The sequence below is a fragment of the Pectinophora gossypiella genome, chromosome 2 (assembly GCF_024362695.1).
Source record: "Pectinophora gossypiella chromosome 2, ilPecGoss1.1, whole genome shotgun sequence".
NCBI classification, from domain to species: Eukaryota; Metazoa; Arthropoda; class Insecta; order Lepidoptera; family Gelechiidae; genus Pectinophora; species Pectinophora gossypiella.
The window spans coordinates 3845739-3860735 of record NC_065405.1 but is presented as its reverse complement, the minus strand read 5'-3'; the positions used below and the strand labels follow the sequence as shown (position 1 = coordinate 3860735).

Below are 14997 nucleotides of genomic sequence, written 5' to 3'. Positions count from 1 at the left end.
CGAAAAACTCGTAGTGCACGCCTGGCGTAAATATCGCCTCGCTTCTCATTTACAATATGAAAACCACCTAATCTTCACTGTGATTCATTCGCGAACTGTTGTACTATTGCTACCAAAATAGTTGGTGTATTTATAAATTGACTCATTTACTTTGTGAAATTGGGTCAGGATTTCGTATACAATTTATTGTTTTCTAATTCTCTTTGACCGTGACTTTTGAACCTGCATTGTTCTTTATGTTTTATTAGTGACGCAATTATGAACTCAAGTTTCAAAGAATAATATTCTTGTTAAATTTTACGTAATTTTTTTTTTTCAGAAGATGTTATGAAGGTGATTAGAAGGTTTAGAAAGTATATATTCAGAAAGTATTTATATCTAAGGATGATATTTTATCATTATACATACGTAGATAAACTCACGCCTGCAATCACTAATGGGTTGGGCAGAGCCACAAGCATTCCAATGCAACTTGCAGCCACTGTTTTATCATAATACAGCTTTAGGTAATAGCAAAAATGGTTACCGGGTGAAAGCCCTCAACGCTCCCCATAATATATGTCCGGCCAAGTAGTTAATGCCATTTATAATACGTCACGTCAAAAAAAAAATGGAAACATAATTATTGACAGTACGTTTAATAACATTGCTAGTATCAAATATGTATAAAAACGGTCCTAAATCTTAAAATATGTTCAGAAGTTTAAAAATGATTCATCGTTCACTTTTAAATATTTCATTCAAGTCACTTTGCCCGACTTTGTGTACCGTGCATCGTTTGCACCAGTAGAATGTTTTGTAACAGTAGATATATCTACATACATATGCGTAGCTGCGTATAGTTTCACAGCAAAGTGAATGTTCACTTCACTTCATCCGGCGGTTATCGTACCTTGCATTATCTTCGCGTTTTCATCAATGAGTTACGTATTCAACTATTTACCTACCTACCTTTTTTGCATGTAAATTACTTTTTTCTATCAGTCTAGTCTAGTGTAAGTATTTAATTTTCCCTCATAAAAATTAGCAAGATTCCCATAAGTCCACAATATCCCAATTGAGGTAGTCAGAGTTACATCCATCGCAAGAGGAATTACTACCCACACCTCACCGAGGTTTCTGTTAGACCAACGCGATAGGTGGTGAGCCGTATCGCCGTCTGTAATCGAGCCAACTGTGTTAGTGACTCTTTGTGATACTAGTTTTAACACTTTCTTTAGAAAGTCAGGCAAAGCATTTACTGCCGTGCTATTATGTACCTACTGTCCTTTATCCGTATCCGTCCTGCCTGTACCTTGGCTTCTTGATGTTGGTTATAAATCTTAATTTATTTAGATAATTTTAATCTTGAACAGGTTTTTTATACAATATATTTTCAAGACTGGGCAAGGATTCATAGAAATCGCTTAAGGGAGTTCTGGAATCAATAGTGACTGTATTTATGAATGTGTTATTTACAAACCTAATGCTTATCTATATAGTTGTTTGTCCTTGACTCCATCCATACGTTATCTAATCTTTTGCGTCGAAATTATGTTCCTTAAGCTTTCCACGTGGACAAGAAAATCTTTCATAATTTAATATAGAAACGGACTTATTGACGAAGCTTATCATAATCATCATAATAATACGTGTTAGAAAGAATGAAAGAAATTACTTATTATAGAATAACGCCACTTACTATAAATAGTACCAAAACATCAGACTTAAAACATGTTACACAAAATTACATTAAAAAAAAAACAAAAAATCTTTTTTTTTTATATATTTTGCCAGCATCGTTGTGCTAGCTAATGGCAATGTTGTCAATACTTGTATTCGAAGAAAACCTTTCAAAGTGATTTTTAATGCATTTATAACATTACACTTACAAGTTATCACAACCATAAATTACAAAGAATTATTAATGAAACTTGTTATTAAGCAGGCTTCCTTATAGCCCTTTATTATATATTTCTGTAAATCTCGTTTCCCTATATTATACGACTATTTGATTTGATTATAGATGCAGAAATCAATTTGTTCCACTTGGAACCAATTCGAGTGCGTTATTTGACGAGTTGATATAAAATGCCTGGAAAGAAAGTGAATGTTTACTTCGTTTGTTACACATTATCATTACAACACGCCGTTCTACTTTCTCTACTTGTTAGTACTCACTAATTTTCCACAGTGACATGATTATTATGAGATTAAACGAACTTACCTGTAAGTGAAGTTCTATCTCAATTATACGAAGCTCCTTGTTCGAGAGGTTTTTTAACAGTGTAGTCTACGTCTTATGCTCCAGCATCGTCACAATTTTCAAAGCTCATATCCAAAGCTAAAAAAAAAAAGTTAGTTTCCCGCTTCCGAGCGCACCTGTCAACTAATGTCATTATGTTTAAAGCATGTTTCATGGACAACTCCATCACCTGTGGAAACTTTAGGGCGGGATATTAAAATTGAAGGGAGGGAGTCCTCTCGAACAAGGAGCTTCGTATAATTGAGATAGAACTTCACTTACAGGTAAGTTCGTTTAATCTCATAATTATACTCGCTCCTTGTTCGAGAGGTTTTTTAACAGTGTAGATGTTTAAAGCTTAGTTGGGAATGAAACATTTAAATTGAAACGAGTACCAATAATATGATTATTCATTAATGAATAAAGTACATTGTTATCACAAAGGCTAATTCAGCTGCCCATGACTTTAATCCCAATAAAGGCAGTCAGAGGCACAGCCGTTGCCTGATAAACTCAGCGCGGCGTTCCACCAAACGTTTTGATATTATCATGTAAAAAACAATAAGAATAATTACTGTTCGCTAAACAAGTTTCACCAGTTCTCAAGAATGGAATCGATATTATGTATGTTATATATGGTTATACTATACTGTACTAGAATAGATACATAGTTCTAAATAATAAAGTTGAAGTTAAGCAAGTACATTAAATACCTATTTCACATGACTATCAATTTCACAACAAAAGAACTACACAAGAACAAATTTCTGATGGAAGCTCAACATCAAGATTGGCTATAAAAACCTCACAGGGACCTCACCATAGAGCACATTTCCGAAGCTCTTGAACAACAACGATAGTTGTAGTCGAAAGGACTGTGAGAGTTTATCATATAGTGTAACACTCATTTTTCATTGGCACACCAAGGTCTACAATAATTATCAAAGTTACACATTATTTGTTTACATACATAAAAGAAGAAATACATAAAGAACGGGTAATGACGCGGGCACCCAGACACAAGATTGATTGTAACATCCTGTGCTAAGTTGGCAATTGTTGTCGACATTGAGTAGTTAAATGAATCCTAAGACAACATGTCAAATTGATTAGAGAAAATACAAATATAAGTGTAAGTAAGAATTTCGATACATTTATTCAAGTGACCTTTTTCATTAAGATATTCAGAACCACTGATCTAAACTTTCCTCTTTTATTATAAGATATTGTTAAATGAGGCTAAAAGTATAAAGAGGGGAAGTACATTTACATTATGTACTTGTGTGATAATTATCTTCGTGATAATTAAGATTTTGTTTTTATTAAAATAGATTACCCGAGCCCACGTTATTTTGTATTACCTAATATCGACCATATGGGCTTAGTAACAATATTTAGTATATTTTTTTTTTTATGTGGTAATAATAAATATAACTTGTTGTGGAATCTTTTACTATTCCTCTATGCAACCTTTCACCCACCAATCAGATGTTAGAACAACGTACACACGACACATCAACACACGTAACATTGTTTACGCAGCTATCCCTTTAGTGTAATAATTATTAAATTTGTTTTTAGGACAGTAATAGTAACGTCCTATTATTTACTGGAAAAAATAAATAAATGGATAAAACATATTTTACCCTTAGGTATGCAGTTACATATAAGGATAACATTAATTTATTAATTATCGGTCGTGTAGGTATATTATCATTGTTTGTAAAAATCATCCTTTTTCTTTAATCTAACCTAACATGATCCCGTTGTTTGCACTGGGATTCACTTCTCATACCCAACCTGAAGATTTAATATGTCAGGTTACTTAGTGAAGGGACCTGCCTGATTGACCTTACAACACTAACCGAAAAATAAGATAAACATATATTTATCATAAAAATATTATTGTTACTTCTCCACTGCAGTTTGGTTCCGATTGATTGAGTGGAGGGACACATCCCGTATATTGCTGTTTATGTTATGTACCATTAATGTTGTAATTTTTATATAAATTGTAAATACACACCAACCCGCAGTGGAGCAGCGTGGTGGAGTATGCTCCATACCCCCTCCGGTTAATTGAGGGGAGGCCTGTGCCCAGCAGTGGGACGTATATAGGCAGTTTATGAATGTAATACTTGAAGGAAATTTTCATTGAAGTTATAATATTATCAGGTAGGTACCTCAATTTATACTGAGATTAGTATTGTTATTCCTGATTAACAAAGACAGGATTTGAATCCCATGTCTTAATGATAATGCTAAAACTTTTAGTGATAGACATTTGGGATTAATTTTACCAGAATTTTGAAAAGTAAATATCATGAAAAATATATTTGCTTGTGCAAATTTTCCCATTGTAACTTTGTAGGGAATTCTTCCTCCTCATGAGGTACTATTCTTAAACGGCCTTGCTGCCTGGGGCACTGTTGATACTAATGGCTGTGAGACTGCTAATACATCTGGTTGTAGCTCTGCTACTACTGCTGGCTGTAGGGCTGCTGGTTATGGCACTTCTGATCATGTCTGGTTGCATTACTGCTTTTATTGCTGGCTGTGGGCGGCCTGCTGATACTGTTCCTTGTGGGCTTTCTGTTCATACTGTTGGCTGCGGGGCTGCCTGCTGATACTGTTGTCTCTGTTCCACAGATCCTGCTGCTATCTCGTTTACTCACTCTTCGGGCAATGTTATTCATTATTATTTATGTGCTATTTGAATTTTATGATGTTGGTTGAAAGAATTGAATAGCAGTTAATGGTTCTCTAACCATGTCCTGTGTACAGTTATCTCTTTTGGAAGTAATCTCGGCTATTAATACTTTGATTTCTAGCACAGTTGAGGTTGATTAATAGAACAGAGGCTTTTAGGTTTTGAACTGTCGGTTATTTCTTCAGAATTTGTACTCTCATTATTTTATAATGAACAATTTGACATAATAGTCTATTGTTTCTCAGCATTAGTCTAATCTTGAGTTTCAACATGGGTAGGTAAGCCCCGACAATTAAATCGTTTATCTTCAATTCCACAAGTGACAAATCAAACATGAAAATAAAAGTATAAAAAATAGTTGGTCTATGTTCTAGCTATCTACTAGCGTTTAGCAAAAGGCGATACTTGTAGTGGTAGCTTTATGTTATTTGAGTTGATACCATAAAGTCCATTGTCTATCCTCTAAGTGATAGCTCTAGGTATGGAAATGAGAAATAAGTATATAGCGCTTGCTAATGCCGACCCTAATCGCGGTAGCTCTTATGTTAATAGGGTTCATACCATCAAGTCCATTGTCTATCCTCTAAGTGATAGCTCTAAGTATGGAAATGAGAAATAGGTATGTTAGCGCTTGTCAATGGCGACTTTCTTAGTGGTATCTTTTACATTCATTGTGTCTTCAAGTCCATTGTCTATCCTCTAAGTGATAGCTCTAGGTATGGAAATGATAAATAGGTATATAAGCGCTTGGCAATGGCGACCTTCCTGGTGGTAAATCTTTTGTTAATTAGGTTGATACCATCAAGTCCATTGTCTATCCTCTAAGTGATAGCTCTAAGTATGGAAATGAGAAATAGGTATGTTAGCGCTTGTCAATGGCGACCTTCCTAGTGGTAGCTCTTATGTTCATTGCATTGATACCTTCAAGTCCATTGTCTATCCTCTAAGTGATAGCTCTAGGTATGGAAATGACAAATAGGTATATTAGCGCTTATCAATGGCGACCTTCCTAATGGTAGCTCTTATGTGCATTGTGCCTTCAAGTCCATTGTCTATCCTCTAAGTGATAGCTCTAGGTATGGAAATGACAAATAGGTATATTAGCGCTTATCAATGGCGACCTTCCTAATGGTAGCTCTTATGTGCATTGTGCCTTCAAGTCCATTGTCTATCCTCTAAGTGATAGCTCTAGGTATGGAAATGTAAAAAAGGTATATTAGCGCTTAGCAATGGCGAACTTTTTAGTGATAGCTCTTATGTACATTGAGTTGGTACCATCAAGTCCACTGTCCATCCGCTAAACGATGGCTCTAGGTATTAAAATAAGACATAGGTATATTTGCGCTTTGCAACAGTCTTAGTGGTTGATTTTTAAGTTAATAGGGTTGATACATCAAGTCCATTGTCTATCCTCTATTGTGATAGCTCTAAAAGGAAACAAATAGTCTGTCTATCCTCTAGTCAGACAGTTCACTACTAGTGCTTAACTAGGTGACTCTCCAAGTGGTGTTCTCTTGTTGGTTAGGTTGGTACCAATAATCATCACCCATACGTTGGAAGCTTGAAATATAATAAGATTAGAGTAATTTGGAAGAAATTGCTTACTATAATAAGGCTATCTCTTGCCTGTACCCTCTTAACACTCTTTCTGTTTTTATTGTTAGGGTATGTTATCATCATCTTATATTGTAAGTATCATTCGGAGAAGATAACATTATTATCACCACTTAACAGAGACTGTGGGATGGGATTATGTACTGTTATAATATAGTATAATATCATTTTTAAGTATGGTTATCTTGTATTGAACCAATTATAATCCTCTAAATGTTTTAAGTGTTATCTTGAATAAGTTATGTATCTTGTCTACCAATGGTGTAGATGACCTCTGTAATATCGAGTACTACTGTCTCATAGGTACTTCTTGATGAACAGGGTAAACATGAAGTGCTTCTGTCATCTAATTATCTGAACTTGTCAAATTATTTCCATGTTTATTATTTACTTTTCTATGCCATTCTGTGGTTATATTTCACTGGGTCTCTTCGTTTTATTACAAAACTGCTCTTTTCATTCGCTGACAGTAAGTTATCAACCACCACATAAGTCAAGAACACGAATTACGAAAAGAAACAAAAATAAAAATCTTTTTTTTTGTGACAGATGAAAATAAAAACGCGGCAATCAGGAACTGAAGACAAGGCTTAGGCCTATTTTGATCGTGATTTTCGAATATTAAATTACTAAAGTCAAGACTGTATAGTCCTCAGATCTTTGCCTGCCTTATATAAGGCGAATTTAAACAACAACAACATCGGAACAAAGTATAACATTTAAATCACTGTTATAACACGAACACGATACAATTTTAATATTATTATTATTTCTGTTAATAAAACTAGTTACTTTTATTAGTAATAAGTGCCGACTTAAGTTACTTCTTCGAATGTTAGGATTATAAAATTATAACCTCAAAAAAAGTAATTTGTTTTCGACAATAAAAGGAATCAAATTGAATTGATCATAATTATAATCTTCTCTTGTTTTAGTAGATGGATAATGTTAAGACTTACCAGTTTAATCCACATTTTGTTTTATCAAAAAGAACTTACGCTCGTCGTCTTCCACATTTTTTCTTTGGTACTGTTTCTAGCTTATTTAAAGAAAAAAGCACTTGATTATGTAAGTAACAGATTTGTCGCACTACATCAATCATGTTTTTGCGTTAAATATTAGTTTTCAATTAGTTTAAAATACTGTTTATTTACGGAGGCGAAGTGACGCGCCGGTGCACAAAAACCGTAATGACATTAGTTGACAGGTGCGCTCGGAAGCGGGAAACTAACTTTTTTTTTTTAGCTTTGGATATGAGCTTTGAAAATTGTGACGATGCTGGAGCATAAGACGTAGACTACACTGTTAAAAAACCTCTCGAACAAGGAGCGAGTATAATTGTAATTATCGGTCTTGGTGCATGCTGGTGCATCGAAAGCTATCGCCAGGATGTTGGTTTTGACACTTTAATTTTTTACCTCTTTGGTTTTACCCATAAGTAGGTATTTGTGGACAGGCAGTAGGTGTCCATGACGTCAGAAGAAAATATTAGTTAAGTCTTTTTTCAATCAATTTTCGTCTTCAGGATTAACTGGAAAATAAACTTGTTGTCCTTGTACGCTATCAAAAATCTTGGAAATAATAATTGACGTAAAGCAAGTGCACTTTGACACTGCGGTGTAGTGACCGCAGCGTGGCGTCGCGTGCCGTCTCGGGTGGGACGTCGACGCGGGAGTGGCGGGACGCGGGATCGACCTTGACGCGCGACGTGTGCCGCCGCGGAATGAATCACGGCAGCGAAAGTGGGAGAAATGCCGCGCCCCGCGCCGCCCGCTCACTTTTACTTTCCAGAGTGGCGCAACCGACAGCGGCGCCGCAGCGCGCGCGCCACTCGACCGGCGCCCGCGGCCCGCTGCGCCGTCGCGCCGACCGCCTGCGATCGCGCTCTCCCGCGACCTGTGACTGTGCCCGGATTACAGTGAACAGTGCTAACCTACCCTGGATTTAGTTATACAAGTTTCAGTGAAAGTCGAACCGTTGGGCAACTAGCCGATAATAGTTGTGCAATTGACGCGCGGAACAAGCGCGCGGCCTCGCACTCTCCCGGAGGAAGCGTGTCGCAAGCGGGGAAGTGGCGCAAGCGCCAGGAAGCGGCCGCGTGCGCTCCCGCGCACACCTACACCCTGGATTGCTCTGGCGATACCGAATTCTCATCTAATATAGTCTCTCGGTAAGATTCCTGTTCAAAACTCTTTTCAGTGTACGTGAAACGACAACCCTACGTTTGTGACTAGGACGGTATAATGCGTTGCGGCATTTAGCAATAACGTGGGAGTAAATATCACGGGGCAGCATCCCGCGCGACAATATCTAAGCGCAGGAGATTGCAGTGAAGGGGACCAAATGGCACCAACACACGCAAAGCGAACATTGCCGTCGTCAACAATTGAACTTCGCTCTGGTGTCGGAAATGCAACAAATAAAGAAGTGAAATATCCAAGGACAATACAACTTTCAAGTGATTTCGCGCGCGGCCGACAATAAAAACTTCGTAACGCGCCTGCGCAACCTCTCGGTTCTCACTTTCGACGTCTGCGCCGAGGCTCGACGAGCCGTGCTTTCGATAACTATTACAAAACCTCCGGCATGTCGAATTTTCTTTCGAAAGTTCGTATTCAAAGTAATTTGATTGGTTATGATTGAAACTTTGGCTCTTTCGGTTCGGTAATGGCTTTATGAAACCGTGACAGATAGTCGTGTTGTAGGGTGTATAGAATTCCATGGCTGGCGAACCGTTCACGAGCATTAGTGGAAAAACCTTGCAGTCTCCGTGACCACAGTGTACGGTCATTGAGTTGGTGCCATTACAAACAGCACGTTTCAAGCAACTGTCATCATTAAGTAGAACTGAAAGGAACGCGGCCCAAGGCCAGTTGGATAACGAATTTTCGTTTAATATTAATAAATGGCAGCCACGGTCGATCGTGACGGATCCAATGCTTGATGCGGATGCATAACGTTCTGGCGGCTCGCTGCGAAGCACTTTCACATAGGCATAGACACGTAACCGAGATAACCGAAACCAATCTCAATAGTACAAGATTCTATATTGAGTGATATAATCGTCAATCTGGAGAAAACAGCGGAATATTATAATCGAATCGTTGTTTTCGAACTACGTAGAACTTTTATGAATATAAAAATATTTTTCACACGATACTATTGACTATGAACAACATTATATAGGTATAAAGTGAACAATTGTGAAATCATCTATACACCAGGCATGTATGATGAAAAACTTTTGTCTCTCAAACCTTGTACCTCGCTGACCTTGACAGTTTTGCCTATTTTGATACAACGATGCTTTGTCGCACTCACACGAGTGGCTATCTGACATCCTGTCTAACTCTATTAATCAACCACAAGAATACCTAGTGGAATTGCGCAACAATTGGCAGCTAACTAATAACTTGAGAACTTTCATTTGCAACTCGGAATATTTGTGGGCGTGGTTAAATGTCAGGATTACGATTTGCGATAAGATCGTGATTTGCAGTGACAAAAGTACAATGCGTATGCGTTTCAACTTTCACCCGGTGAAATGAGAAAGTTCGCCAAACGTCTGGCTGTGCGAGCTCAGATGACTTCATCCTGATTTCACAGACTTTTTATGGCAGTTAATAAGTACATTAACGAGCAAAATGTATCACTTTTTAGGAAACTACTCGTGTGGAACATTTGCTGAAAGTTGAACAGTCTGAACAAAAAGACTACTACGCAATACTCGTATCACAATCAACCGAGTATACAACGATTTGTAAGGCATTTCTAATTATTTAATAAGTTTATATAATTTATAAGTATGTAATTTATAAGTGGTATTTACTTTTCTAGGCCAACATCCAAACGTTCATAATTCACATTATTACCAGTATTTAGTTCATAGATAGGGTATTTTGCAGAACAGTGAATAGACCATTGTTCTGCAATACGTACGAGTATGAAAAGGCCTGTTACTAATGGTGTGATAAATGGACAGTCCTGTACAATGACAACTCACTATTAATTGCTAATAGACGCTGTAGATACCTCAACAGGCGATATCGCATTTCCGCATCAAAATAATCCGAAGTGTAACAATAAATATATGTCGTAAATGTTCACAGATACGCGTCCCAGCAAAAAACAATAAAGAATACATAAAACATTATCAGCGTCAATGTGGGAGCCTCTCACTCGGTTACAAAATAAAGTTTCAATAACAAATTTAAAATTAAATTAAGAGTTAAAAACAAGTGGCAATTAAACAATTCTCACACGGAGGCTGAAGCATTTATGTAAGTAGTGTCTTTTAAAGAAATTCACTAAGTTATCCAACTCGAACATTCATTAGACAATGAGGCTGAGGAAACGAGAAAGTTGAAAGTGGTTACGTTACGAAAACGGATCGAGTTGCAAGAGTCACATTAACGCTTATAATGTTTTATTAAGCAACCGCTGGTTTTGCTGTGGCGTTTTTTAGTCCAACATTCTATTATTAAACATTATTCAATATCATATACCATGTCATATAAATATGTCTCCAAATACGTTTTAAATAAGTATCTATTCTCGTACTCGTATATCGTTTTCCTTATTTTGTGCTTGGTTTTAAACTTTTTAAGCATTTTATGAACTATTTACTCATTCGTCTGATTCATAATGTGTAATGATAGCAGCTACGTAAAATTAGCATTGGAGGAGCTCGGTGGCGCAGCGATAAACGCGCTCGGTCAGCGATTGTTGAAGTTAAGCAACTTTCGCAAAGGCCGGTCATAGGATGGGTGACCACAAAAAAAAAAGTTTTCATCTCGAGATCCTCCGTGCTTCGGAAGGCACGTTAAGCCGTTGGTCCCGGCTGCATTAGCAGTCGATAATAACCACCAATCCGCACTGGGCCCGCGTGGTGGTCTATGGCCCGATCTCCCTATCTATCCATAGGGAAGGCCCGTGCCCCAGCAGTGGGGACGTTAATGGTGATGATGATGATGATGACGTAAAATTAGCAATGAAATAAGCAAAGATGATACTAAGTAAGACGAGTACTGTGTAAATGCAGACAGCTTCTATTTTCAAGCAAGAGTTTTCATTTCACAGTTGAGAAAGTCGAGTTACATTATAGGCTGCAGATCAATCATTGGTAGCAGCTATATTAACAAACTCTCTAATGACCCAGTTATTGTCTTTGAGTTCTTCAGCAGAAGTTGCGCCATCGCTTTCCGACCACCCACGCTAAATACATGTCAAATCGCTAATACCATAATCAACTTTCATTGCATCATCGTTGTCATCGTAATTATACTGTTTGTTCACTTGGCCACTGCTTGTTATAACAATAAAGATATCTGCTTTACTCATTAACTATTAACTAGGCTAATATTTGTTCTCGTCCCATCGTTTGTTTTGCCTCGCTTCCCATAGTGGGAAGATTTATAGCATCAACTGCATGATCGTGTTTAAAATAAACATCTTATATGGAAGCATCGTTTAATCCGCCGGCAGCGTCAAGTAGGTAACAGCGGCGTAGGCGATGGCGGTACACATTGCAACGTGCCGATTCGAATCCAAGGTCTTTCCTAGTGGAAGAGAACGGAGTTTCCTGCGCCCGCCTATCTCTGCGCACACCGACACGCGCACGTGCACGCACACGCGCCCACGTGTTGCTATTCTTTGTGTTCAATCTTTCCTAGCTACCGTTGCGGGCATCTTCTTTTTGTGCCGTCCTCCGGCGTTTGATGCCGGAGCCTCCGAGCGCTTCATTATATAGGCGACGGGCGATGCGCGCGCCTCACAGTTAGTGTGTCACTGGAGCCCGCGCGAGAGGTGGCCTGCAAGGACTGAGCAGCGCCGCCAACCTTTTTTTCTGTGCGTGTGCGATGTTTTCACTTTCGTCATTTTGACCGCGCCAGTTTATTTTGACGTCGCTCGCGCACGGACGTGCCTAGGATCGGACGTTGTGTTATCCTGTGATCGCTGGTGCTGCGGATTGTTTGTTTTCTAATTTTTATGTGAGAAAGATGGCTGTGATATAGTGCTAATATGTTCGATAGTAACCTTTTTTTGAATTTCTACAATGAGCTTGCGAGTAGAAGTGCACTACAGTTGGCAAGGTAGGCTTTTTGTTTGTTTACTAATTTTTGGTCACATGGGAGTGGGTGTGGGACCGTCGGTGGGGCGGTGGGCCGGTGGGATGGCCGATGGTCGGCACAACCTTGTGGCTAATGAACGTTGTGTTCGCTCCATCCGCCTCTCGCCTTCGCCTCGGAGCCTCGCTCGACGAAGAGGTTAATAGGTTCACATTAGATGGTGGTTTGCGAAATCGACTGTGCTCAGCGTATGAACTGCGCTGCGCCCGCGCCGCTTTTCCACGCTTGGTTTCGCGCGCATTCGACACACCGAGTAAATTGTATCTATGCTAACTGAATAGACTTCAAATATTACAACTTATGAAATGTTTATTTCCTTTATACAATCAGCGGCTCTTTGTAGGTAGTAGTTAATGTAATGAATAGTGTAATTATCTACTTCGACAGCGAATTTCACTTTTGGTCGCTCTTGCATAAAATTGAAATCGGATTTGTTACTTAAACAATCTCTAATAACTATATCTGTTTCGAATTAAGCATATTTATACTATACTCATTTGAAATATTAAAATAGTACACATTATCAACACGATGTGATTATTGAAATTAAATGTGGGACAAGCATGAAATTGCGTTTATCAAATGAAATTGGACCTTGAATATGTTAAATAATAAACGATAACGCGGAAGAAAAACATTTATGTAAAAAAACAAATCACGATTCCGTCGACGAAGCACGAAAAACATCGACTAATATGAACGACAAACAAATATTTTGGGCGACAGATGAATATAATATGAGAGAAGAACTGAAGGGTAACGCTATACTAACGAACGGAGGTAAAAATATAATTGTCAATGAAAGAGAGTTGGCACGAGCAGGAATAATTAAAGGGTCAAATGCAAAATTCAACACCAATGCCAGTTGTACAACTAATGAACATAACAACACATGATACAAGATTAATACAACCGAAGCACGAAATAATTTAGAATGGAATTTAATCATGCCAGAAAAGTCAACAAGCAAGTATGCATCGCCTTTTGTATTCATTATGGACCCATCTATTACTTACACACCATGTTTCGATTTTATTCGTTTAGTAGTAAAGTAGTAGTTTAAATATTTAATATTATTAAGGTCAAATTTTCGACTGTTATAGATATAAATATTTCGATAACTTGCCGACCGACCTTGTATTTAAAATATCATAAAATGCCAACTAAAGTCCGAAAGATCGAGTTTGATGCGCAGTTGGAAAATGCATCAAATTATTTATTTGATAGGCACTTACATTGAATTCAGGAACCTTCAGTTTGTACCGATTAAAAATAAGCCGATAAGTATACGTTAGTATAACTTACAAGGAGATAAGATTTTGATTTTTGTAACCTTTGAATTAGATACCTTTATCAGCTATCACTCCAACTAGACCTACTTTACGAATGCTTATAAGAAAATTATTGTCAACATTTTATAGATTAGTCATATATCTAATTTAAATCTGAAATAGTAGTCTACTCGTCCAGCACGTTTATTTTTTGAAGTTTCTAATTAAACTTCATTTGTATGCGCAGGCGCACGCAAACAAGATAGAAAAACAACGTTCTTTCTGTTCTTAGTGTAAAATGTAAACAATATGAAACTGATCATTAAAATTATACATCAAATCACCGAATTATCAATTTTGCATGCGCGAGATTGACAAGAAATATTATATTAATTTATAATGATAACGGTAGGTACCAACAGTATCAACCAAATATCAGGGGCTTCCGCGTAGAACAATTCCACTTGTTTATCACATACACGCGGCAGTAAACTAGTTTTTCCCTCTTTACATAAACCAGTTACCCAAAGGGTCCATATTTGCACAACTAATCTAATTGTCACAAGTCATATGTAACCAACCACAATTAAATGCAACTTTTAATCAGGTCACGCTATGATTCAATTGCGGCTTGTTTCCTGGAAACACGCAGCTCGTACTTTGAATTTATCATAATTGTTGAAGGAAAATCTAGAATGCAATTAGAATATTTCCATTGATCGCTGTTGCACGAGAGGTTACAACTTACAGCTTCCTTCAACGTTTTGAAATCTTTACACAATATTGACCACGCGAATAACAATAACACTCGGAATCGACCATTTCCAAATTTATATTATTATTTCCCAAGTGCTAGTTTAGGAGAAACGACACTGAATGAAACAGACTAAACAGATTTTCTCAGAGCATTTCGCAACACGTCATAACCACTCACATTACTCGTACGCGTCTTTTGAACATAGCTAAGGTTCTAAAGAAACTGGGTTTACAACGTAGAAACGCAAACATTTCTAAAATCCGAAATGCACGGCCGAGTAGGTACTCAATGCG

The 14997-nt window shown here is 37.6% G+C and overlaps 2 protein-coding genes across 3 annotated transcripts in view; both read left to right on the top strand.

Moving 5' to 3' along the window:
* Positions 1-14997, top strand: part of LOC126372337 (apolipoprotein D-like) — a 466981-nt gene that overhangs the window by 413341 nt on the left and 38643 nt on the right. The gene's annotated exons all lie outside the window — the stretch shown is intronic.
* LOC126372059 (transcription factor Ken) overlaps positions 12313-14997 on the top strand; it is a 31718-nt gene continuing 29033 nt past the window's right edge. Inside the window, exon 1 of the mRNA XM_050017585.1 lies at positions 12313-12640. Coding sequence (XP_049873542.1) covers positions 12570-12640 — 71 coding nt within the window. The 5' untranslated portion in view covers positions 12313-12569. The remainder of the gene's footprint in view (positions 12641-14997) is intronic.